Source organism: Lampris incognitus, chromosome 5, assembly GCF_029633865.1.
Source record: "Lampris incognitus isolate fLamInc1 chromosome 5, fLamInc1.hap2, whole genome shotgun sequence".
NCBI lineage: Eukaryota > Metazoa > Chordata > Actinopteri > Lampriformes > Lampridae > Lampris > Lampris incognitus.
Genome location: NC_079215.1, coordinates 26436708 through 26461067, shown reverse-complemented (window position 1 = coordinate 26461067; position 24360 = coordinate 26436708). Strand labels below are relative to the sequence as shown.

General features: G+C 42.7%; 1 protein-coding gene across 1 annotated transcript; it reads left to right on the top strand.

Moving 5' to 3' along the window:
• The first annotated feature begins 1423 nt into the window (after nucleotides 1-1423).
• On the top strand, nucleotides 1424-22362 carry LOC130112926 (deleted in malignant brain tumors 1 protein-like). The gene is made up of 22 exons (XM_056280448.1): nucleotides 1424-1844; nucleotides 2042-2362; nucleotides 3261-3677; nucleotides 3875-4195; nucleotides 5094-5510; nucleotides 5708-6028; nucleotides 6927-7343; nucleotides 7541-7861; nucleotides 8760-9176; nucleotides 9374-9694; nucleotides 10593-11009; nucleotides 11207-11527; nucleotides 12426-12842; nucleotides 13040-13360; nucleotides 14259-14675; nucleotides 14873-15193; nucleotides 15454-15662; nucleotides 17838-17989; nucleotides 20208-20450; nucleotides 20580-20739; nucleotides 20855-20930; nucleotides 21446-22362. The coding sequence occupies exons 1-22, from the start codon at nucleotides 1424-1426 to the stop codon at nucleotides 21454-21456; spliced, it is 6759 nt and encodes a 2252-aa protein (XP_056136423.1). The 3' UTR covers nucleotides 21457-22362.
• Nucleotides 22363-24360: the final 1998 nt, after the last annotated feature.

Here is a 24360-nt window from a genome sequence, read left to right as displayed (position 1 = left end):
ATTGAGCATCCAGTGCAAAAGCTGGTCCTGCTCTTAGAGACTGTGAATTCCCTCTTCACTTCACAAGTGTATCCTTAACAAGTTTGAAAGTTTTGTTTTTTGAACATTCTTAAAAGCATTGACAGTGTTTGATATCTACAAAGTTTAATAAGCCTTACCAGTTAGAGGTCATTATTGACTGTAGAAATCATTTGTGCTTCACATTCCATACTGTCGTTTAAAGGCCCTAATGATTTGCTGGGAGTGTTAATGACCTTAATGTAGCCCAGCATACTCCCAGTATCTATTACATTTAATGTTTACTCGTTTGTAAGTGTTTTGTACGTTTAAGTCATTAATTATATCATTCGTTTATATATTAAGGTTGACGCTCTTATTTTGAAAGGTTAATGTCGCGCAGTGCAAAAAACCTGTTAAATGATCCATAAAGGGGTGAAAAAGATGTAAACAAAGGAACAGTGTACATATCGCCATGTGTCTGCATAAGCCAGAGTTGTCTGCTAATTGTGAAATAGCTTAAACATTTAGCACCTGGCTGATAAGGGCACAAGCTCTTATGGTGTGTTCACTGAGCAAAAAGAGACAAGGAAAGGAATGGACATTGTATAATGCAAATAAACTTCTGTGAACCATCAGTGAAAGAGTCAGACCATCATTCAGCTGGGAGTGCTACGATTGTAGGTCTGATGTGAATGTGAAGGAAGAATGTGATGTGTGTGGTGTGGGAGTGGAAACATTTATGCATGAGTTTGCTGAATGTTATGAGTTGGAGGGATACATGTTAAGGTGACTGGCAAAGTGAACGGATGTAATGTTAATTTATTAAATTATGTTTTAAGCCATGCAAGGTTTGCTGTCAAGCTAAGGAGGAATACAGTCCATTACGAAAAGAGGAAAGCTGAAGTGTGGAATATTTTTAGGAGTGTAATGGAAAGAGCTGTTAATATGTTGTATGGTTATGTTAGAGAAGAGATTGTTGGTGGATTTGTAGTGGGGAGCACTTTTGTTGTGATTTGCGAGGGTTATGTTGGAGTTTGGTGAAACATTGTACTGTGTGTGGTATATGTGTATTTTTTCTTTGATTTCTTTGATTTGGTGGGGAATATGTGGACGGGAAGCCATGCCAAGGCCTACAAGTTCTGTTTTGTCTACCTGTGTTGTAATTTTTGATTCTTGTCCGCTTTGATTCTGTAGGGTTCAATGGGTTCGTGAAATGTTCTGTTTCCCTATTAGTTTGGTATATGTGTATTGTATTTTGAATGTTTTTTCTGGACAATAAAAGAGAAAAAACGCAATTTCACCTTGTGGTGCAGTACACCTCGGATCGAATTCTGCAGCGGGTGGAAATTATGCTCAGTTACATTAAGTTGCTTTTACCTTCAAAGATTACTTTCTTTAACTTTTAACAGAGGTGACTAGTACGATGCCTTCGATAAGTTCTGTAACCACATCTTCAAGACTACAGACCATCATTGCTTCAGATCAAGCCACTGCCAACTCAGAAACATCATTCAGCAACACAGCAACTGAGGGTGAGGTCCGCCTGGCCAATGGAAGGAACAGCTCCTGCTCTGGCAGGGTGGAGATCTTCCTCCGTGGACAGTGGGGGACGGTGTGTGACGATTACTGGGACTTGAACGATGCCCAGGTGGTGTGTAGACAGCTGGGCTGTGGCAGGGTACTGTCTGCACCATCTAGTGCCCGTTTTGGACAGGGTACTGGACCTATCTGGTTGGATGATGTCAGATGTACAGGCAGCGAGTCAAAGCTCTCAGAATGCAGACACTTAGGAGTTGGATCCCACAACTGTGGTCACCAAGAGGATGCTGGTGTTGTCTGTGAAGGTACAATGAACAGTTGTGACTATGAACTTTTATCTGTCTGTGTGTTTGTCCTTTATAGGATTATGTTATGTTATGGATGTATATACTGTATCAACGCTGCAACATTAAGTTCTTCATCAATATCATCCTCTAGATAGAGTCCATCTTCAAGCTGTCTGTCTGTTAACATCGTTGTGTTGGATGTTTTTCTATCTCAGCTGGTTCTCCAGTGAGGCTGGTCAATGGTTTGTCTGACAATCTCTGCTCTGGCAGAGTGGAGGTCTACCATGATGGCCAGTGGGGGACAGTGTGTGATGATTCCTGGGGACTGAATGACGCTCAGGTGGTGTGTAGACAGCTGGGTTGTGGCAGAGCTCTGTCTGCTCCCAGTTCAGCATATTTTGGACAGGGTACAGGACCCATCTGGTTGGACGACGTCAACTGTTTAGGGAACGAGCCATCAATAACACACTGTAGACATCTAGGGTTTGGGTCCCACAACTGTGGTCACAATGAAGATGCAGCTGTCATCTGTGAAGGTAAATGCAGATGTTCATGTTCAGTAAATTACAATTGTTTTACTCAAATGAAACTGTTTACATCACTTTATTGGCAGGCACTGTTTCATACCATACAGAGTCCACATCATTATATAGCATTACAATCCAACCAAGAGATCTTAGAGAAATCAAAACTGTGACAAGGTGACACCCGTGCTTTCTATTCTCATTTTACCCCTACTAAGATTGTAATGGCTGGAAAGTACATTTCCTGGACAAACAAGTGGCTGAGCTGAAGGTGCTGGAAAAGAATTTACAGTGGTCTAAAGGGGTGTTATGAATTGAACTGCACCATCACCAGTGCTCTCCACTTTAAGAGATTCCAAACATGTTTTGCTGTTCATGTTAAAAGGACATTTTTGGCCAAAATAAACTTGGAAATGTCACAATGTACAGGGAACTTCGCCACTAAAAATCAAATGACTTGTTTCTCTGCCCAACGCCGACCTACTCACAAGCTTTCAGGACAGTTTATCCAGCCAAAGCAAACAAACAGTTGTCACCAAATAAGCTAATGTTTTCAATGGTTTCTGCTTTCTGTTGAGTAGTTCAAATGTTTTTCTGTGTCATTGATTATTTCTTTTTTCTCTACACCATATATTTATGAATGGATACTGAAAGTTTTTGAATATGTGTTACGGAATAGCAGACATTTGCAGAAACATAACCACCGTAGCATTGGTAACATAATGAATAGTCTACCCATGGTATAAACACATCTATTCTAGAGGAGTTCAGAGTGCATTGTACCTATGTACAAACTGTTCTCATACAACAACTGCAGTGCTGTCATGCATTTCTTGGTAAGTTTGGTAGTGAAGGGTCCTGTAGTTGCAATTTTGCGACACTGAGAATTGTTTATTGATGTTTTTTTCAGTTCGCCCAGCTGTCGACACTACAGTTTCTCCAACAACACCAATTTCAACACAGACCACCAACTTCACCACCCCAGAAACATCATTCAACAACACAGCAACTGAGGGTGAGGTCCGCCTGGCCAATGGAAGGAACAGCTCCTGCTCTGGCAGGGTGGAGATCTTCCTCCATGGAGAGTGGGGGACGGTGTGTGATGATTACTGGGACCTGAACGATGCCCAGGTGGTGTGTAGACAGCTGGGCTGTGGCAGGGTACTGTCAGCACCATCTAGTGCCCGTTTTGGACAGGGTACTGGACCTATCTGGTTGGATGATGTCAGATGTACAGGCAGCGAGTCAAAGCTCTCAGAATGCAGACACTTAGGAGTTGGATCCCACAACTGTGGTCACCAAGAGGATGCTGGTGTTGTCTGTGAAGGTACAATGAACAGTTGTGACTATGAACTTTTATCTGTCTGTGTGTTTGTCCTTTATAGGATTATGTTATGTTATGGATGTATATACTGTATCAACGCTGCAACATTAAGTTCTTCATCAATATCATCCTCTAGATAGAGTCCATCTTCAAGCTGTCTGTCTGTTAACATCGTTGTGTTGGATGTTTTTCTATCTCAGCTGGTTCTCCAGTGAGGCTGGTCAATGGTTTGTCTGACAATCTCTGCTCTGGCAGAGTGGAGGTCTACCATGATGGCCAGTGGGGGACAGTGTGTGATGATTCCTGGGGACTGAATGACGCTCAGGTGGTGTGTAGACAGCTGGGTTGTGGCAGAGCTCTGTCTGCTCCCAGTTCAGCATATTTTGGACAGGGTACAGGACCCATCTGGTTGGACGACGTCAACTGTTTAGGGAACGAGCCATCAATAACACACTGTAGACATCTAGGGTTTGGGTCCCACAACTGTGGTCACAATGAAGATGCAGCTGTCATCTGTGAAGGTAAATGCAGATGTTCATGTTCAGTAAATTACAATTGTTTTACTCAAATGAAACTGTTTACATCACTTTATTGGCAGGCACTGTTTCATACCATACAGAGTCCACATCATTATATAGCATTACAATCCAACCAAGAGATCTTAGAGAAATCAAAACTGTGACAAGGTGACACCCGTGCTTTCTATTCTCATTTTACCCCTACTAAGATTGTAATGGCTGGAAAGTACATTTCCTGGACAAACAAGTGGCTGAGCTGAAGGTGCTGGAAAAGAATTTACAGTGGTCTAAAGGGGTGTTATGAATTGAACTGCACCATCACCAGTGCTCTCCACTTTAAGAGATTCCAAACATGTTTTGCTGTTCATGTTAAAAGGACATTTTTGGTCAAAATAAACTTGGAAATGTCACAATGTACAGGGAACTTCGCCACTAAAAATCAAATGACTTGTTTCTCTGCCCAACGCCGACCTACTCACAAGCTTTCAGGACAGTTTATCCAGCCAAAGCAAACAAACAGTTGTCACCAAATAAGCTAATGTTTTCAATGGTTTCTGCTTTCTGTTGAGTAGTTCAAATGTTTTTCTGTGTCATTGATTATTTCTTTTTTCTCTACACCATATATTTATGAATGGATACTGAAAGTTTTTGAATATGTGTTACGGAATAGCAGACATTTGCAGAAACATAACCACCGTAGCATTGGTAACATAATGAATAGTCTACCCATGGTATAAACACATCTATTCTAGAGGAGTTCAGAGTGCATTGTACCTATGTACAAACTGTTCTCATACAACAACTGCAGTGCTGTCATGCATTTCTTGGTAAGTTTGGTAGTGAAGGGTCCTGTAGTTGCAATTTTGCGACACTGAGAATTGTTTATTGATGTTTTTTTCAGTTCGCCCAGCTGTCGACACTACAGTTTCTCCAACAACACCAATTTCAACACAGACCACCAACTTCACCACCCCAGAAACATCATTCAACAACACAGCAACTGAGGGTGAGGTCCGCCTGGCCAATGGAAGGAACAGCTCCTGCTCTGGCAGGGTGGAGATCTTCCTCCGTGGACAGTGGGGGACGGTGTGTGACGATTACTGGGACTTGAACGATGCCCAGGTGGTGTGTAGACAGCTGGGCTGTGGCAGGGTACTGTCAGCACCATCTAGTGCCCGTTTTGGACAGGGTACTGGACCTATCTGGTTGGATGATGTCAGATGTACAGGCAGCGAGTCAAAGCTCTCAGAATGCAGACACTTAGGAGTTGGATCCCACAACTGTGGTCACCAAGAGGATGCTGGTGTTGTCTGTGAAGGTACAATGAACAGTTGTGACTATGAACTTTTATCTGTCTGTGTGTTTGTCCTTTATAGGATTATGTTATGTTATGGATGTATATACTGTATCAACGCTGCAACATTAAGTTCTTCATCAATGTCATCCTCTAGATAAAGTCCATCTTCAAGCTGTCTGTCTGTTAACATCGTTGTGTTGGATGTTTTTCTATCTCAGCGGGTTCTCCAGTGAGGCTGGTCAATGGTTTGTCTGACAATCTCTGCTCTGGCAGAGTGGAGGTCTACCATGATGGCCAGTGGGGGACAGTGTGTGATGATTCCTGGGGACTGAATGACGCTCAGGTGGTGTGTAGACAGCTGGGTTGTGGCAGAGCTCTGTCTGCTCCCAGTTCAGCATATTTTGGACAGGGTACAGGACCCATCTGGTTGGACGACGTCAACTGTTTAGGGAACGAGCCATCAATAACACACTGTAGACATCTAGGGTTTGGGTCCCACAACTGTGGTCACAATGAAGATGCAGCTGTCATCTGTGAAGGTAAATGCAGATGTTCATGTTCAGTAAATTACAATTGTTTTACTCAAATGAAACTGTTTACATCACTTTATTGGCAGGCACTGTTTCATACCATACAGAGTCCACATCATTATATAGCATTACAATCCAACCAAGAGATCTTAGAGAAATCAAAACTGTGACAAGGTGACACCCGTGCTTTCTATTCTCATTTTACCCCTACTAAGATTGTAATGGCTGGAAAGTACATTTCCTGGACAAACAAGTGGCTGAGCTGAAGGTGCTGGAAAAGAATTTACAGTGGTCTAAAGGGGTGTTATGAATTGAACTGCACCATCACCAGTGCTCTCCACTTTAAGAGATTCCAAACATGTTTTGCTGTTCATGTTAAAAGGACATTTTTGGTCAAAATAAACTTGGAAATGTCACAATGTACAGGGAACTTCGCCACTAAAAATCAAATGACTTGTTTCTCTGCCCAACGCCGACCTACTCACAAGCTTTCAGGACAGTTTATCCAGCCAAAGCAAACAAACAGTTGTCACCAAATAAGCTAATGTTTTCAATGGTTTCTGCTTTCTGTTGAGTAGTTCAAATGTTTTTCTGTGTCATTGATTATTTCTTTTTTCTCTACACCATATATTTATGAATGGATACTGAAAGTTTTTGAATATGTGTTACGGAATAGCAGACATTTGCAGAAACATAACCACCGTAGCATTGGTAACATAATGAATAGTCTACCCATGGTATAAACACATCTATTCTAGAGGAGTTCAGAGTGCATTGTACCTATGTACAAACTGTTCTCATACAACAACTGCAGTGCTGTCATGCATTTCTTGGTAAGTTTGGTAGTGAAGGGTCCTGTAGTTGCAATTTTGCGACACTGAGAATTGTTTATTGATGTTTTTTTCAGTTCGCCCAGCTGTCGACACTACAGTTTCTCCAACAACACCAATTTCAACACAGACCACCAACTTCACCACCCCAGAAACATCATTCAACAACACAGCAACTGAGGGTGAGGTCCGCCTGGCCAATGGAAGGAACAGCTCCTGCTCTGGCAGGGTGGAGATCTTCCTCCGTGGACAGTGGGGGACGGTGTGTGACGATTACTGGGACTTGAACGATGCCCAGGTGGTGTGTAGACAGCTGGGCTGTGGCAGGGTACTGTCAGCACCATCTAGTGCCCGTTTTGGACAGGGTACTGGACCTATCTGGTTGGATGATGTCAGATGTACAGGCAGCGAGTCAAAGCTCTCAGAATGCAGACACTTAGGAGTTGGATCCCACAACTGTGGTCACCAAGAGGATGCTGGTGTTGTCTGTGAAGGTACAATGAACAGTTGTGACTATGAACTTTTATCTGTCTGTGTGTTTGTCCTTTATAGGATTATGTTATGTTATGGATGTATATACTGTATCAACGCTGCAACATTAAGTTCTTCATCAATGTCATCCTCTAGATAAAGTCCATCTTCAAGCTGTCTGTCTGTTAACATCGTTGTGTTGGATGTTTTTCTATCTCAGCGGGTTCTCCAGTGAGGCTGGTCAATGGTTTGTCTGACAATCTCTGCTCTGGCAGAGTGGAGGTCTACCATGATGGCCAGTGGGGGACAGTGTGTGATGATTCCTGGGGACTGAATGACGCTCAGGTGGTGTGTAGACAGCTGGGTTGTGGCAGAGCTCTGTCTGCTCCCAGTTCAGCATATTTTGGACAGGGTACAGGACCCATCTGGTTGGACGACGTCAACTGTTTAGGGAACGAGCCATCAATAACACACTGTAGACATCTAGGGTTTGGGTCCCACAACTGTGGTCACAATGAAGATGCAGCTGTCATCTGTGAAGGTAAATGCAGATGTTCATGTTCAGTAAATTACAATTGTTTTACTCAAATGAAACTGTTTACATCACTTTATTGGCAGGCACTGTTTCATACCATACAGAGTCCACATCATTATATAGCATTACAATCCAACCAAGAGATCTTAGAGAAATCAAAACTGTGACAAGGTGACACCCGTGCTTTCTATTCTCATTTTACCCCTACTAAGATTGTAATGGCTGGAAAGTACATTTCCTGGACAAACAAGTGGCTGAGCTGAAGGTGCTGGAAAAGAATTTACAGTGGTCTAAAGGGGTGTTATGAATTGAACTGCACCATCACCAGTGCTCTCCACTTTAAGAGATTCCAAACATGTTTTGCTGTTCATGTTAAAAGGACATTTTTGGCCAAAATAAACTTGGAAATGTCACAATGTACAGGGAACTTCGCCACTAAAAATCAAATGACTTGTTTCTCTGCCCAACGCCGACCTACTCACAAGCTTTCAGGACAGTTTATCCAGCCAAAGCAAACAAACAGTTGTCACCAAATAAGCTAATGTTTTCAATGGTTTCTGCTTTCTGTTGAGTAGTTCAAATGTTTTTCTGTGTCATTGATTATTTCTTTTTTCTCTACACCATATATTTATGAATGGATACTGAAAGTTTTTGAATATGTGTTACGGAATAGCAGACATTTGCAGAAACATAACCACCGTAGCATTGGTAACATAATGAATAGTCTACCCATGGTATAAACACATCTATTCTAGAGGAGTTCAGAGTGCATTGTACCTATGTACAAACTGTTCTCATACAACAACTGCAGTGCTGTCATGCATTTCTTGGTAAGTTTGGTAGTGAAGGGTCCTGTAGTTGCAATTTTGCGACACTGAGAATTGTTTATTGATGTTTTTTTCAGTTCGCCCAGCTGTCGACACTACAGTTTCTCCAACAACACCAATTTCAACACAGACCACCAACTTCACCACCCCAGAAACATCATTCAACAACACAGCAACTGAGGGTGAGGTCCGCCTGGCCAATGGAAGGAACAGCTCCTGCTCTGGCAGGGTGGAGATCTTCCTCCGTGGACAGTGGGGGACGGTGTGTGACGATTACTGGGACCTGAACGATGCCCAGGTGGTGTGTAGACAGCTGGGCTGTGGCAGGGTACTGTCAGCACCATCTAGTGCCCGTTTTGGACAGGGTACTGGACCTATCTGGTTGGATGATGTCAGATGTACAGGCAGCGAGTCAAAGCTCTCAGAATGCAGACACTTAGGAGTTGGATCCCACAACTGTGGTCACCAAGAGGATGCTGGTGTTGTCTGTGAAGGTACAATGAACAGTTGTGACTATGAACTTTTATCTGTCTGTGTGTTTGTCCTTTATAGGATTATGTTATGTTATGGATGTATATACTGTATCAACGCTGCAACATTAAGTTCTTCATCAATGTCATCCTCTAGATAAAGTCCATCTTCAAGCTGTCTGTCTGTTAACATCGTTGTGTTGGATGTTTTTCTATCTCAGCTGGTTCTCCAGTGAGGCTGGTCAATGGTTTGTCTGACAATCTCTGCTCTGGCAGAGTGGAGGTCTACCATGATGGCCAGTGGGGGACAGTGTGTGATGATTCCTGGGGACTGAATGACGCTCAGGTGGTGTGTAGACAGCTGGGTTGTGGCAGAGCTCTGTCTGCTCCCAGTTCAGCATATTTTGGACAGGGTACAGGACCCATCTGGTTGGACAATGTCAACTGTTTAGGGAACGAGCCATCAATAACACACTGTAGACATCTAGGGTTTGGGTCCCACAACTGTGGTCACAATGAAGATGCAGCTGTCATCTGTGAAGGTAAATGCAGATGTTCATGTTCAGTAAATTACAATTGTTTTACTCAAATGAAACTGTTTACATCACTTTATTGGCAGGCACTGTTTCATACCATACAGAGTCCACATCATTATATAGCATTACAATCCAACCAAGAGATCTTAGAGAAATCAAAACTGTGACAAGGTGACACCCGTGCTTTCTATTCTCATTTTACCCCTACTAAGATTGTAATGGCTGGAAAGTACATTTCCTGGACAAACAAGTGGCTGACCTGAAGGTGCTGGAAAAGAATTTACAGTGGTCTAAAGGGGTGTTATGAATTGAACTGCACCATCACCAGTGCTCTCCACTTTAAGAGATTCCAAACATGTTTTGCTGTTCATGTTAAAAGGACATTTTTGGCCAAAATAAACTTGGAAATGTCACAATGTACAGGGAACTTCGCCACTAAAAATCAAATGACTTGTTTCTCTGCCCAGCGCCGACCTACTCACAAGCTTTCAGGACAGTTTATCCAGCCAAAGCAAACAAACAGTTGTCACCAAATAAGCTAATGTTTTCAATGGTTTCTGCTTTCTGTTGAGTAGTTCAAATGTTTTTCTGTGTCATTGATTATTTCTTTTTTCTCTACACCATATATTTATGAATGGATACTGAAAGTTTTTGAATATGTGTTACTGAATAGCAGACATTTGCAGAAACATAACCACCGTAGCATTGGTAACATAATGAATAGTCTACCCATGGTATAAACACATCTATTCTAGAGGAGTTCAGAGTGCATTGTACCTATGTACAAACTGTTCTCATACAACAACTGCAGTGCTGTCATGCATTTCTTGGTAAGTTTGGTAGTGAAGGGTCCTGTAGTTGCAATTTTGCGACACTGAGAATTGTTTATTGATGTTTTTTTCAGTTCGCCCAGCTGTCGACACTACAGTTTCTCCAACAACACCAATTTCAACACAGACCACCAACTTCACCACCCCAGAAACATCATTCAACAACACAGCAACTGAGGGTGAGGTCCGCCTGGCCAATGGAAGGAACAGCTCCTGCTCTGGCAGGGTGGAGATCTTCCTCCGTGGAGAGTGGGGGACGGTGTGTGATGATTACTGGGACCTGAACGATGCCCAGGTGGTGTGTAGACAGCTGGGCTGTGGCAGGGTACTGTCAGCACCATCTAGTGCCCGTTTTGGACAGGGTACTGGACCTATCTGGTTGGATGATGTCAGATGTACAGGCAGTGAGTCAAAGCTCTCAGAATGCAGACACTTAGGAGTTGGATCCCACAACTGTGGTCACCAAGAGGATGCTGGTGTTGTCTGTGAAGGTACAATGAACAGTTGTGACTATGAACTTTTATCTGTCTGTGTGTTTGTCCTTTATAGGATTATGTTATGTTATGGATGTATATACTGTATCAAAGCTGCAACATTAAGTTCTTCATCAATGTCATCCTCTTGATAGAGTCCATCTTCAAGCTGTCTGTCTGTTAACATCGTTTTGTTGGATGTTTTTCTATCTCAGCTGGTTTTCCAGTGAGGCTGGCCAATGGTTCGTCTGACAATCTCTGCTCTGGCAGAGTGGAGGTCTACCATGATGGCCAGTGGGGGACAGTGTGTGATGATTCCTGGGGACTGAATGACGCTCAGGTGGTGTGTAGACAGCTGGGTTGTGGCAGAGCTCTGTCTGCTCCCAGTTCAGCATATTTTGGACAGGGTACAGGACCCATCTGGTTGGACGACGTCAACTGTTTAGGGAACGAGCCATCAATAACACACTGTAGACATCTAGGGTTTGGGTCCCACAACTGTGGTCACAATGAAGATGCAGCTGTCATCTGTGAAGGTAAATGCAGATGTTCATGTTCAGTAAATTACAATTGTTTTACTCAAATGAAACTGTTTACATCACTTTATTGGCAGGCACTGTTTCATACCATACAGAGTCCACATCATTATATAGCATTACAATCCAACCAAGAGATCTTAGAGAAATCAAAACTGTGACAAGGTGACACCCGTGCTTTCTATTCTCATTTAACCCCTACTAAGATTGTAATGGCTGGAAAGTACATTTCCTGGACAAACAAGTGGCTGAGCTGAAGGTGCTGGAAAAGAATTTACAGTGGTCTAAAGGGGTGTTATAAATTGAATTGCACCATCACCAGTGCTCTCCACTTTAAGAGATTCCAAACATGTTTTGCTGTTCATGTTAAAAGGACATTTTTGGTCAAAATAAACTTGGAAATGTCACAATGTACAGGGAACTTCGCCACCAAAATGAAATGACTTGTTTCTCTGCCCAACGCTGACCTACTCACAAGCTTTCAGGACATTTTATCCAGTCAAAGCAAACAAACAGTTGTCACCAAATAAGCTAATGTTTTCAATGGTTTCTGCTTTCTGTTGAATAGTTCAAATGTTTTTCTTTGTCATTGTTTATTTCTTATTTCTCTACACCATATATTTATGAATGGATACTGAAAGTTTTTGAATATGTGTTACTGAATAGCAGACATTTGAAGAAACATAACCACCGTAGCATTGGTAACATAATGAATAGTCTACCCATGGTATAAACACATTTATTCTAGAGGAGTTCAGAGTGCATTGTACCTATGTACAAACTGTTCTCATACAACAACTGCAGTGCTGTCATGCATTTCTTGGTAAGTTTGGTAGTGAAGGGTCCTGTAATTACTAACTTTGCGACACCGAGAATTGTTTGTTGATGTTTTTTTCAGTTCGTCCAGCTGTCAACACTACAGTTTCTCCAACAACACCAATTCCAACACAGACCACCAACTTCACCACCCCAGAAACATCATTCAACAACACAGCAACTGAGGGTGAGGTCCGCCTGGCCAATGGAAGGAACAGCTCCTGCTCTGGCAGGGTGGAGATCTTCCTCCGTGGACAGTGGGGGACGGTGTGTGACGATTACTGGGACTTGAACGATGCCCAGGTGGTGTGTAGACAGCTGGGCTGTGGCAGGGTACTGTCAGCACCATCTAGTGCCCGTTTTGGACAGGGTACTGGACCTATCTGGTTGGATGATGTCAGATGTACAGGCAGTGAGTCAAAGCTCTCAGAATGCAGACACTTAGGAGTTGGATCCCACAACTGTGGTCACCAAGAGGATGCTGGTGTTGTCTGTGAAGGTACAATGAACAGTTGTGACTATGAACTTTTATCTGTCTGTGTGTTTGTCCTTTATAGGATTATGTTATGTTATGGATGTATATACTGTATCAAAGCTGCAACATTAAGTTCTTCATCAATGTCATCCTCTTGATAGAGTCCATCTTCAAGCTGTCTGTCTGTTAACATCGTTTTGTTGGATGTTTTTCTATCTCAGCTGGTTCTCCAGTGAGGCTGGCCAATGGTTCGTCTGACAATCTCTGCTCTGGCAGAGTGGAGGTCTACCATGATGGCCAGTGGGGGACAGTGTGTGATGATTCCTGGGGACTGAATGACGCTCAGGTGGTGTGTAGACAGCTGGGTTGTGGCAGAGCTCTGTCTGCTCCCAGTTCAGCATATTTTGGACAGGGTACAGGACCCATCTGGTTGGACGACGTCAACTGTTTAGGGAACGAGCCATCAATAACACACTGTAGACATCTAGGGTTTGGGTCCCACAACTGTGGTCACAATGAAGATGCAGCTGTCATCTGTGAAGGTAAATGCAGATGTTCATGTTCAGTAAATTACAATTGTTTTACTCAAATGAAACTGTTTACATCACTTTATTGGCAGGCACTGTTTCATACCATACAGAGTCCACATCATTATATAGCATTACAATCCAACCAAGAGATCTTAGAGAAATCAAAACTGTGACAAGGTGACACCCGTGCTTTCTATTCTCATTTTACCCCTACTAAGATTGTAATGGCTGGAAAGTATATTTCCTGGACAAACAAGTGGCTGAGCTGAAGGTGCTGGAAAAGAATTTACAGTGGTCTAAAGGGGTGTTATAAATTGAATTGCACCATCACCAGTGCTCTCCACTTTAAGAGATTCCAAACATGTTTTGCTGTTCATGTTAAAAGGACATTTTTGGTCAAAATAAACTTGGAAATGTCACAATGTACAGGGAACTTCGCCACCAAAATGAAATGACTTGTTTCTCTGCCCAACGCTGACCTACTCACAAGCTTTCAGGACATTTTATCCAGCCAAAGCAAACAAACAGTTGTCACCAAATAAGCTAATGTTTTCAATGGTTTCTGCTTTCTGTTGAATAGTTCAAATGTTTTTCTTTGTCATTGTTTATTTCTTATTTCTCTACACCATATATTTATGAATGGATACTGAAAGTTTTTGAATATGTGTTACTGAATAGCAGACATTTGCAGAAACATAACCACCGTAGCATTGGTAACATAATGAATAGTCTACCCATGGTATAAACACATTTATTCTAGAGGAGTTCAGAGTGCATTGTACCTATGTACAAACTGTTCTCATACAACAACTGCAGTGCTGTCATGCATTTCTTGGTAAGTTTGGTAGTGAAGGGTCCTGTAATTACTAACTTTGCGACACCGAGAATTGTTTGTTGATGTTTTTTTCAGTTCGTCCAGCTGTCAACACTACAGTTTCTCCAACAACACCAATTCCAACACAGACCACCAACTTCACCACCCCAGAAACATCATTCAACAACACAGCAACTGAGGGTGAGGTCCGCCTGGCCAATGGAAGGAACAGCTCCTGCTCTGGCAGGGTGGAGATCTTCCTCCGTGGACAGTGGGGGACGGTGTGTGATGATTACTGGGACTTGAACGATGCCCAGGTGGTGTGTAGACAGCTGGGCTGTGGCAGGGTACTGTCAGCACCATCTAGTGCCCGTTTTGGACAGGGTACTGGACCTATCTGGTTGGATGATGTCAGATGTACAGGCAGTGAGTCAAAACTCTCAGAATGCAGACACTTAGGAGTTGGATCCCACAACTGTGGTCACCAAGAGGATGCTGGTGTTGTCTGTGAAGGTACAATGAACAGTTGTGACTATGAACTTTTATCTGTCTGTGTGTTTGTCCTTTATAGGATTATGTTATGTTATGGATGTATGTACTGTATCAACGCTGCAACATTAAGTTCTTCATCAATGTCATCCTCTAGATAGAGTCCATCTTCAAGCTGTCTGTCTGTTAACATCGTTGTGTTGGATGTTTTTCTATCTCAGCTGGTTCTCCAGTGAGGCTGGCCAATGGTTCGTCTGAAAATCTCTGCTCTGGCAGAGTGGAGGTCTACCATGATGGCCAGTGGGGGACAGTGTGTGATGATTCCTGGGGACTGAATGACGCTCAGGTGGTGTGTAGACAGCTAGGTTGTGGCAGAGCTCTGTCTGCTCCCAGTTCAGCATATTTTGGACAGGGTACAGGACCCATCTGGTTGGACAATGTCAACTGTTTAGGGAACGAGCCATCAATAACACACTGTAGACATCAAGGATTTGGGTCCCACAACTGTGGTCACCATGAAGATGCAGCCGTCATCTGTGCAAGTAAATGTGCATGCAAATTGTGAATAAATTATAATTTCGGTTACACACAGTGAGGATGTTTGTGTTGTGTATGATTTTATTATTTTTCTAGAATGGGTGGACAGTATATATTCTTTGAAAAAATATTTAAGTGTACCTTTCAGATCTTCAAATATGATCTCACTTCGGTTTCATGTATTAGACAAAGTTTTTTTCCCCCCTCTCCTCTCTCTATCAATTTCTTCTGATTATCCTTATTGTCATTTTACTTCTTTCTTTAGTCAAAAGACCTCCAATCCAAGCTTCCCAGCTTGTATGTGGGCAGAATCAAATACAAGTTGGGCTCTATTTAGATAGCCTTGGATCTTCTGGTTTGAATGCATCCTCTGGACACTTTGCCAACCCCTGCTGCTCTGAATACAGAGAAGGTGATGGGATGGTGTGGTACCAAGTGAGGCCATGGGCAGACATCTGTGGAAATAAACTCACGGTGAGGATTTTCCTGCTAAATTTTGTGTAATCTTGTGAGGAAAAAAAAAGTTCCATAGGGGACAATTAAGTACTCTATTCCTCTGGTCCATTGGGCTATTCCCTGTACTATGACCGTTCTGCTGCAAGTTAGGGTTACATTTTAGGTGCTTCATGTACTAGCAATGTTGGCCGTGGTGCATTCTGGATATACAGCCCCACCATCTTGTGTGTATATTACAGGATTAAATTAGAGGCCTTTCAACATGAAGATATAAAAGAACTAACTAATTAGTGTTTCACAAAAACAATATCATGAGCGTCTGCAAAGTTTTAACTGCTATTATCAATTTGAGCTCTATGAGCAAATTCCATCTCTACTTTTCTACCTCATATAAAATCAGAGCACAGAGTTAGCAACAAAACGGAGCTCCCGGTGCTGGTTACATCTACACTACCGTTCAAAAGTTTGGGATCACCCAAACAATTTTGTGTTTTCCATGAAAAGTCACACTTATTCACCACCATATGTTGTGAAATGAATAGAAAATAGAGTCAAGACATTGACAAGGTTAGAAATAATGATTTGTATTTGAAATAAGATTTTTTTTACATCAAACTTTGCTTTCGTCAAAGAATCCTCCATTTGCAGCAATTACAGCATTGCAGACCTTTGGCATTCTAGCTGTTAATTTGTTGAGGTAATCTGGAGAAATTGCACCCCACGCTTCCAGAAGCAGCTCCCACAAGTTGGATTGGTTGGATGGGCACTTCTTGCGTACCATACGGTCAAGCTGCTCCCACAACAGCTCAATGGGGTTCAGATCTGGTGACTGCGCTGGCCACTCCATTACCGATAGAATACCAGCTGCCTGCTTCTGCTCTAAATAGTTCTTGCACAATTTGGAGGTGTGTTTAGGGTCATTGTCCTGTTGTAGGAGGAAATTGGCTCCAATCAAGCGCTGTCCACTGGGTATGGCATGGCGTTGCAAAATGGAGTGATAGCCTTCCTTATTCAGAATCCCTTTTACCCTGTACAAATCTCCCACCTTACCAGCACCAAAGCAACCCCAGACCATCACATTACCTCCACCATGCTTAACAGATGGCGTCAGGCATTCTTCCAGCATCTTTTCATTTGTTCTGCGTCTCACAAACGTTCTTCTTTGTGATCCAAACCCCTCAAACTTGGATTCATCCGTCCACAACACTTTTTTCCAGTCTTCCTCTGTCCAATGTCTGTGTTCTTTTGCCCATCTTAATCTTTTTCTTTTATTGGTCAGTCTCAGATATGGCTTTTTCTTTGCCACTCTGCCCTGAAGCCCAGAATCCCGCAGCCGCCTCTTCACTGTAGATGTTGACACTGGTGTTTTGCGGGTACTATTTAATGAAGATGCCAGTTGGGGACCTGTGAGGCGTCTGTTTCTCAAACTAGAGACTCTAATGTACTTATCTTCTTGCTCAGTTGTGCAACGCGGCCTCCCACTTCTTTTTCTACTCTGGTTAGAGCCCGTTTGTGCTGTCCTCTGAAGGGAGTAGTACACACCGGTGTAGGAAATCTTCAATTTCTTAGCAATTTCTCGCATGGAATAGCCTTCATTTCTAAGAACAAGAATAGACTGTCGAGTTTCAGATGAAAGTTCTCTTTTTCTGGCCATTTTGAGCGTTTAATTGACCCCACAAATGTGATGCTCCAGAAACTCAATCTGCTCAAAGACGTGCCCATCCAACCAATCCAACTTGTGGGAGCTGCTTCTGGAAGCGTGGGGTGCAATTTCTCCAGATTACCTCAACAAATTAACAGCTAGAATGCCAAAGGTCTGCAATGCTGTAATTGCTGCAAATGGAGGATTCTTTGACGAAAGCAAAGTTTGATGTAAAAAAAATCTTATTTCAAATACAAATCATTATTTCTAACCTTGTCAATGTCTTGACTCTATTTTCTATTCATTCCACAACATATGGTGGTGAATAAGTGTGACTTTTCATGGAAAACACAAAATTGTTTGGGTGATCCCAAACTTTTGAACGGTAGTGTATGTCTCGCTCAGGGGCACCTAAGTAGGATTAATTGCTCCTAACATTGCAGCTTGAACCTTCGTCCACTTACTGAAAGACACTTTTAAGCCATTATTCCACCTTGGTGCAGATAGCAGTTCAGTTGACTGAAAATATGATCACCCCCATTTTTTTCCAGACCAACAGCACCCACGCCATCTACTCAAACAGTTTATTTTTCTACTTCGTCACTAATGAGACCTTGGTCATTCCTGTGAGCGTTTCCTTCTCCTGTGCCTATCCCTTGGATACAGAGAGCAGCCTACAAGTGGCTATCAGACCTAACCTCCCGTAAGTAGTCCCATGTTTTTAGGTGAGCATTACTAAGACAGCACACTTTATTAATTCTACTACTACTTTTGGCTGCTCCCGTTAGGGGTCGCCACAATGGATTGTCTGTTTCCATCTCTTCCTGTCCTCTGCATCTTCCTCTGTCACGCCAGCCACCTGCATGTCCTCCCTCACCACATCCATAAGCCTCCTCTTTGGCCTTCCTCTTTGCCACTTGCCTGGCAGCTCCATATTCAGCAATATAACAAGCGTCTCTCTTCCACACATGTCCAAACCATCTCAATCTTGCTTCTCTTGCTTTGTCTCCATACCATTCAACCTGAGCTGACCCTCTGATAATATACTCGTTCTTGATCCTGTCCTTCTTCATCACTCCCAATGAAAATCTTAGAATCTTCAACTCTGCCACCTCCAGCTCCACCTCCTCTCTTTTCGTCTGTGCCAACGTTTCCAAACCATACAACATAGGTGATCTCACTACCATCTTGTAAACCCTCCCTTTAACTCTTGCTGGTACCCTTCTGTCGCAAATCACTCCTGACACTCTTCTCCACCCACTCTACCCTGCCCGCACTCTCTTTTTCGCCTCTCTTCTGCACTCCCCATTGTGTTAAACAATCTAGTTAAAAACTCCACTGCCATCTCTCCTAAACATCTCCATGCCTCCACAGGTATGTCATCAGGACCAACTACCTTTCCACTCTTCATCCTCTTCAGAGCTGCCCTCACTTCCTCATTACTAATCCTCATCCAACCCCATCTCTCTTTCATTCTATTCATTTATCAGCCTCTCAAAGTACTCCTTCCACCTTCTCAACACACTCTCCTCGCTTGTCAGCACATTTCCACCTCTATCTTTCATCACCCTAACCTGCTGCACATCCTTCCCAGCTCGGTCCCTCTGTCTAGCCAATTGGTACAAGTCATTTTCTCCTTCCCTAGTGTCTAACCTTTCATACAACTCGCCATACGTCTTTTCCTTTGTCTTTGCCACCTCTCTCTTTGCTTTATGCCACATCTCCTTGTACTCCTGTCTACTTTCTCCATCTCTGTGATTATCCCACTTTTCTTTGCCAATCTCAGATACCTAAATCTATGCTATCTTTTGTAATCATCCTTGTTGTTATATTGGCCTTTGGTTAGTACCATAAAAAGGGGCTGTTGAAAAAGACATCTTGAATGTGCAATAATTCAATAAGACATGCTTTTGCCTTTGTGTCCAGTGAATACAGATCTTTTGCATCACCAACTTCATTATAACTAGTTACACTCTTTATTAATGTAGGTATGTCTATTTTTTAACAGTTCTTAAATTGACAGGCTGACAGCAAGTCAGAATAAATCATAAAGACAGAAAATACTACATATACCATTTTAAACTGGAAATTTATGAAAAAACTGGATCGCCAGACTCATCACTATTGGGGAACAAAATATCAACTTGACAATGCACACAACACACTTGTGGTGGAGCTCTACTATGGCAGTTTACCTGAGGAGGGACAATGAAAATTAAGTAGCTTATATAGGCTGGTGGGCCATGTAACCTAACTACAGGACAGTTTAGATAACGGTGGCTTTGTGCTAACATTTGTTCCATAAATGAACCACAGTATGGGCTGAGATCAGCAAGGTTCAAAGCTACTTCACAGTGAGTGCTGATGTCTTATCAAACACAGCTCATTGTCTTTATAGCTGATTAAAGTCAAGTCAAATTTATTTATATAGCCCAATATCACAAATAAAAAATTTGCCTCAGTGGGCTTTACAGCAATAAAAAAATCCTGTCCTTAGACCATCGCATCAGAAAGCATTTATTGAGGTAGGAATCTCATGGCAGACATCCGCCGTGTCTGATCTTAGTTGCACTGTTAATGAACTAGTTCATGTTGGTTTATTGCATTTTGCAAAAAACAACAGTGTGCTGGAAAATTTGAGAGGATGGAGGGTACAAGCTGGGCAGGAACAAAAAAAAAAATATTGAAATTTTATAGCAACACTTCCGACGTAATAAAAAAAAATCGCAAAATTCTACCCAATTTTGAGATAGATAACATTTTATATCCTAAGTTTTGATTTTTAGTCACATTAACATACACCCGCAAGTCGCCCAACCCACTCAGATAGCCAGAGAGTCATGTGTTTCACTTGAATGGGTCTTTAGAGGAAATATATTTTTGACCTCTGTCAGTAATCAAGTGACATATTTTCTTGATAGGCTTGAAGATGACGTTTCAGGTGTCGGTGCTAAAGCCAGAGCCTCCATGTCTCTGTACCAGTACTCCAATTACACAGAGCCCTACCCAGTGGGCCAGGTCAACCTGACATTGGGCTCTGCGCTGTATGTGGGTGTGTCAGCAGAGGGAACCGATCCAAGCATTGCCGTCGTTCTGGAGGACTGCTATGCCACTCATTCCCCCAACCCTGATGATCCCATGCGATACTTCCTCATTAAGAACAAGTATATTCCCTTCTTTACCTCTGGCAAAAGAAATGTGACTGAGGAGAATGCTAAAGAAGATGTGTAATGAATAGAAGATTAATTCCCACTGTGTATCAGACTGACAACCAGTCCTCTCCGTTCTCCTAGGTGCCCCAGTGACCGCCGTCAGGTGAGGGTGGATGAGAGCGGGATGTCTCACCAGGCACGTTTCTCTGCACTGCTCTTCCTGTTTCAAAGAGAGAACAGCAGCATATTCCTTCACTGTAGCCTCAGTCTTTGTGACCAGAGGGGCTCTTCCTGCCATCCGGTACGTCACAAAAATGGCCCTCTGTCTGTCGATCAGCTGTAGCAGAGATAAAAGCTGCTCTGGTATCTCATTAATTCATATCTTTCCAACTGTCTGATCACCACTACCTGCACAGGCTTGCTCCACAAGGACATATCGCTCCGTTTCTAGATCTATAACCACCAAGCCCTTCACCATTGGACCAATCACCTGTAAGTATAAGTGTCTTGGGAGTGATGCCTCAGTTGTCACAACCTGGCTCAAAAGTATGTGACAAAAGAGGGAGACCACACATAGTCTTTAGAATAATGCTAAATGTTTCAATAAAGTAAATGAAATAAGCAATACCATAGGGTGTGTCTGTCAGCGGTCAGTATGTATGCAGGGTCTGTGTGAGTGGTGGGGAGTGAGTGTATGTATGAGGAAACACAAAATACAAACAAATGACAATATCAGTCAGCAGGCCAGGGGAACAGAGAGAGAGAGAGAGAGGATCTTGCAGGTCTGATTTATAGCCTCCTGAGCCCAGCCTGCTTTAAGGTGTGTTACATCTCTGACAAGGTCTCAGCCCCCCCCCCCCCCCCCATCAACTTCCTGGAACAAAAGGAAAAAATACAGCCAACAAGGAAGGACAAGATAGGGCCTATCCTGAGGCCCTCATACAATATTGTCAAGTATGAAATGTTAGAAAAAAAACATGCTTTTTTTTATTGTTGTTCTTCTTCAGGGGTGTTGTAGCTTCAGCAGCCTTCAGCAACACAGGAGCCGAATCTGAAGAAGAAGCACCTTGTCTCTCTCTTTGCATAAACACATCATGCACAAGATTTCAAGTTTGTTGGTCTTAGTTACCTACAGTGAATATCGTAGTGAGCCAAAGCATATTTCATCCATCACGTTGTTTTTATTTCATTTGTCTTTTGTTTGATAAAACAATGCAGGTTAAAACAAATGGCTCCCAGAATATTAAAATTTTACTGAATGTCATCATCTTTGCTGTCGTCAAGTATTTTTTAGCTTTTACAGCAGAATTATTTCGACCCCAAAATAATTGTAATGAATAATGATATGGGGGGAAGGGATCATTTTATCTTTGCAGTTCTGTGTAATCCATGAAATAAGCAAAAAGAATCTACTAAATGTATGACAGTAAAATTAATTTGCAAACATGTTTCTGGCCTTTTTAAATTTGTTCTCAAAGACAACATGTTTTCACTTTAGTTCACTAACCACAGACCCAATATACATACTATATAGTATATATCATTCAACTGCATGTTATAATAGGAAATTTTATACATTGAATGTTGTAGTGACTGTTAAAGTGTGTTGTTTCCTTCTACTAATAAGACTTTACAACTTGTTTCAACCCCACTGGGCTATAACTTCGGCACGTAAGGTTATACATCACGCTCGGTCCGTTATTCAAGGTGCAACAACATAAACGACCTCTGTGGAAACAAGGAACTAAACAATGGTTCCTAACAATAGTTCCTATTGTTACATCCTTTCTCTTTTCAGAGTTTCTTCTTTTTTAGAACCTTTAATACATTTTTTTAATTGTCTATCGCTGTAAACAATAAAATATAAACAAAACTCTTTGCTACTAACAGTGCTGGAATATCAACATTCAAAATGTTTTTCATATTAATAATGACATATATTTATCAGTTACTTATAGCTACTAATGAAAATGATCATTATCAACTACTGTGTATCAAAGTGCTATGGCTTCTCTTCACAGTTTAACATAACCAATGTTTAAATGAATACCTGAACTTGCAGATAACCAGGTGAACAAGAACATATGTACACAACATTTGTGATTCACTTTTTTTTCTTTTTCATCTATGCCCCCCCCCCCCCCAAAGTCCATTAGTGCTACAGATCCATTCATCTGTGTGAGGTCACAAAGTCTTTGTATCGCTGCGGCTGCACCACCGAGTGGCCTGATCTGGTGGTAACAGGGTTGGCCCTGTCACCAGTGTCCTTGGTTTTGTGTCCTGCTAAGACACTGCGAGAAGGAACACTCTCTGAACGTCCGGGTTCAACACTCTCTGGCTGACTGGGGCTGCTGATCTCCATGTCCATAGTGTCAGTGAAGATTGCCCCTGGTGCATGCCTGAGGTGTCTACGATTTCTCCTGATGACACCACCCATGTGCAGCTGGACCTCATAGGATCTCCTGTCGACCGGCCTCAACACCTTGCCCACTCTCTAGCCAGTGTGGGGTGCGAGAGGCTGAACTCTCACACATTCACCTGGGGCAAGCGTGTCCAAGTCTTTAGCCGACCTGTCGTAGTATGCCCTCTGACGTTGTTGGTTATTTTGTAAATCCTGTTTCACCTGCACAACTTTCGGCTGTAACAGGCTTGCTTTGGTTGGCAGTAGTGTTTTGGTACGGTGACTGAGCAGCCGCTGTGCTGGTGTGGTATCAGTACCCTGTGATGGCGTGTTGCGGTGGTCCAGAAGGGCGAGATAAGGATCCTGTCCAGCAGCCTTGGCTTTGAGCAAGAGTCTTTTTGCTGTCTTAACGGCTGACTCAGCTTTGCCGTTGCTTTGCGGGTAACCTGGTGATGAGGTTTTATGTTGAAATCCCCACAGTCGACTGAACTTCTGGAATTCTTGTGACGAATACTGTGGGCCATTGTCCGAGATTACAATATCTGGGATACCTTGGCGGGCAAAATGAGCTTTCAGCTTCCGTATCACTGTGGTTGACTTGGTATCTGCCAGGTAATCTATTTCCCAAAAATTTGAGAAAAAATCAACAATTATGAGGTAGTCTTTGTTGTCAAACATGAACAGATCCATGCCCACCTTTGCCCACGGCCTGCTTGGCACATCATGTGACATTAGTGTTTCTTTTTGTTGCTTAATGTCCATTGATCTGCAGATGTCACACTTTGCTATATATGACTTTATTTGGTCGTTCATGCCCTGCCAATAGACACACTCCCTAGCCCTCCGTAGGCATCCTTCCACACCCAGATGTGATGCGTGTAGGCGGCAAGTGATGTCTTTCCTCAATGCATCAGGGATGACAGCGTGCTCACTCCTAAACACTATTCCATCTTGGTGGCTTAACTCCTCTTGGAATTTTTGACTTATCGTCAGGCCATCCTTGCTGCATCATTTTGATGAGAAGCTGCAGTGTTTCATCCTCTTTTGGGGCAGATCGTATATCATGTAGCCTGTCTGCTGCGATAGGTAAGTGTTGTACCATGTTGACAGTCTCTAGTTCTGCATCAGGTGCACTCTCAGGAAGATAAGCTCTGCTCAGAGTGTCTGCTAGCAGCATGTCTCTACCTGGCACATATACTACATCTAGATCATACTTTTGTATGCGCAGCATCATTCTCTGCAGCCTTTTGGGTGCACTCTACTGAGTGCACCCAACGGCTTGTGATCACTTTGCACCGTCACTTTTCGGCCATATGTGTACTGGTGAAATCTTTCCATGCTACAAACCATTGCTAAGAACTCCCTTTTCTATTTGCGCATACCCACGCTCTGTTTGAGTGAGTGCTCTGCTTGCAAATGCTATTGGCTTACCCATCTGCATAAGCGCTGCGCCTAAGCCTGTGTCTGAAGCGTCACACTGCACTGTGAGTTCCTCATCTGGGTTGTAATATTTCAGTACTG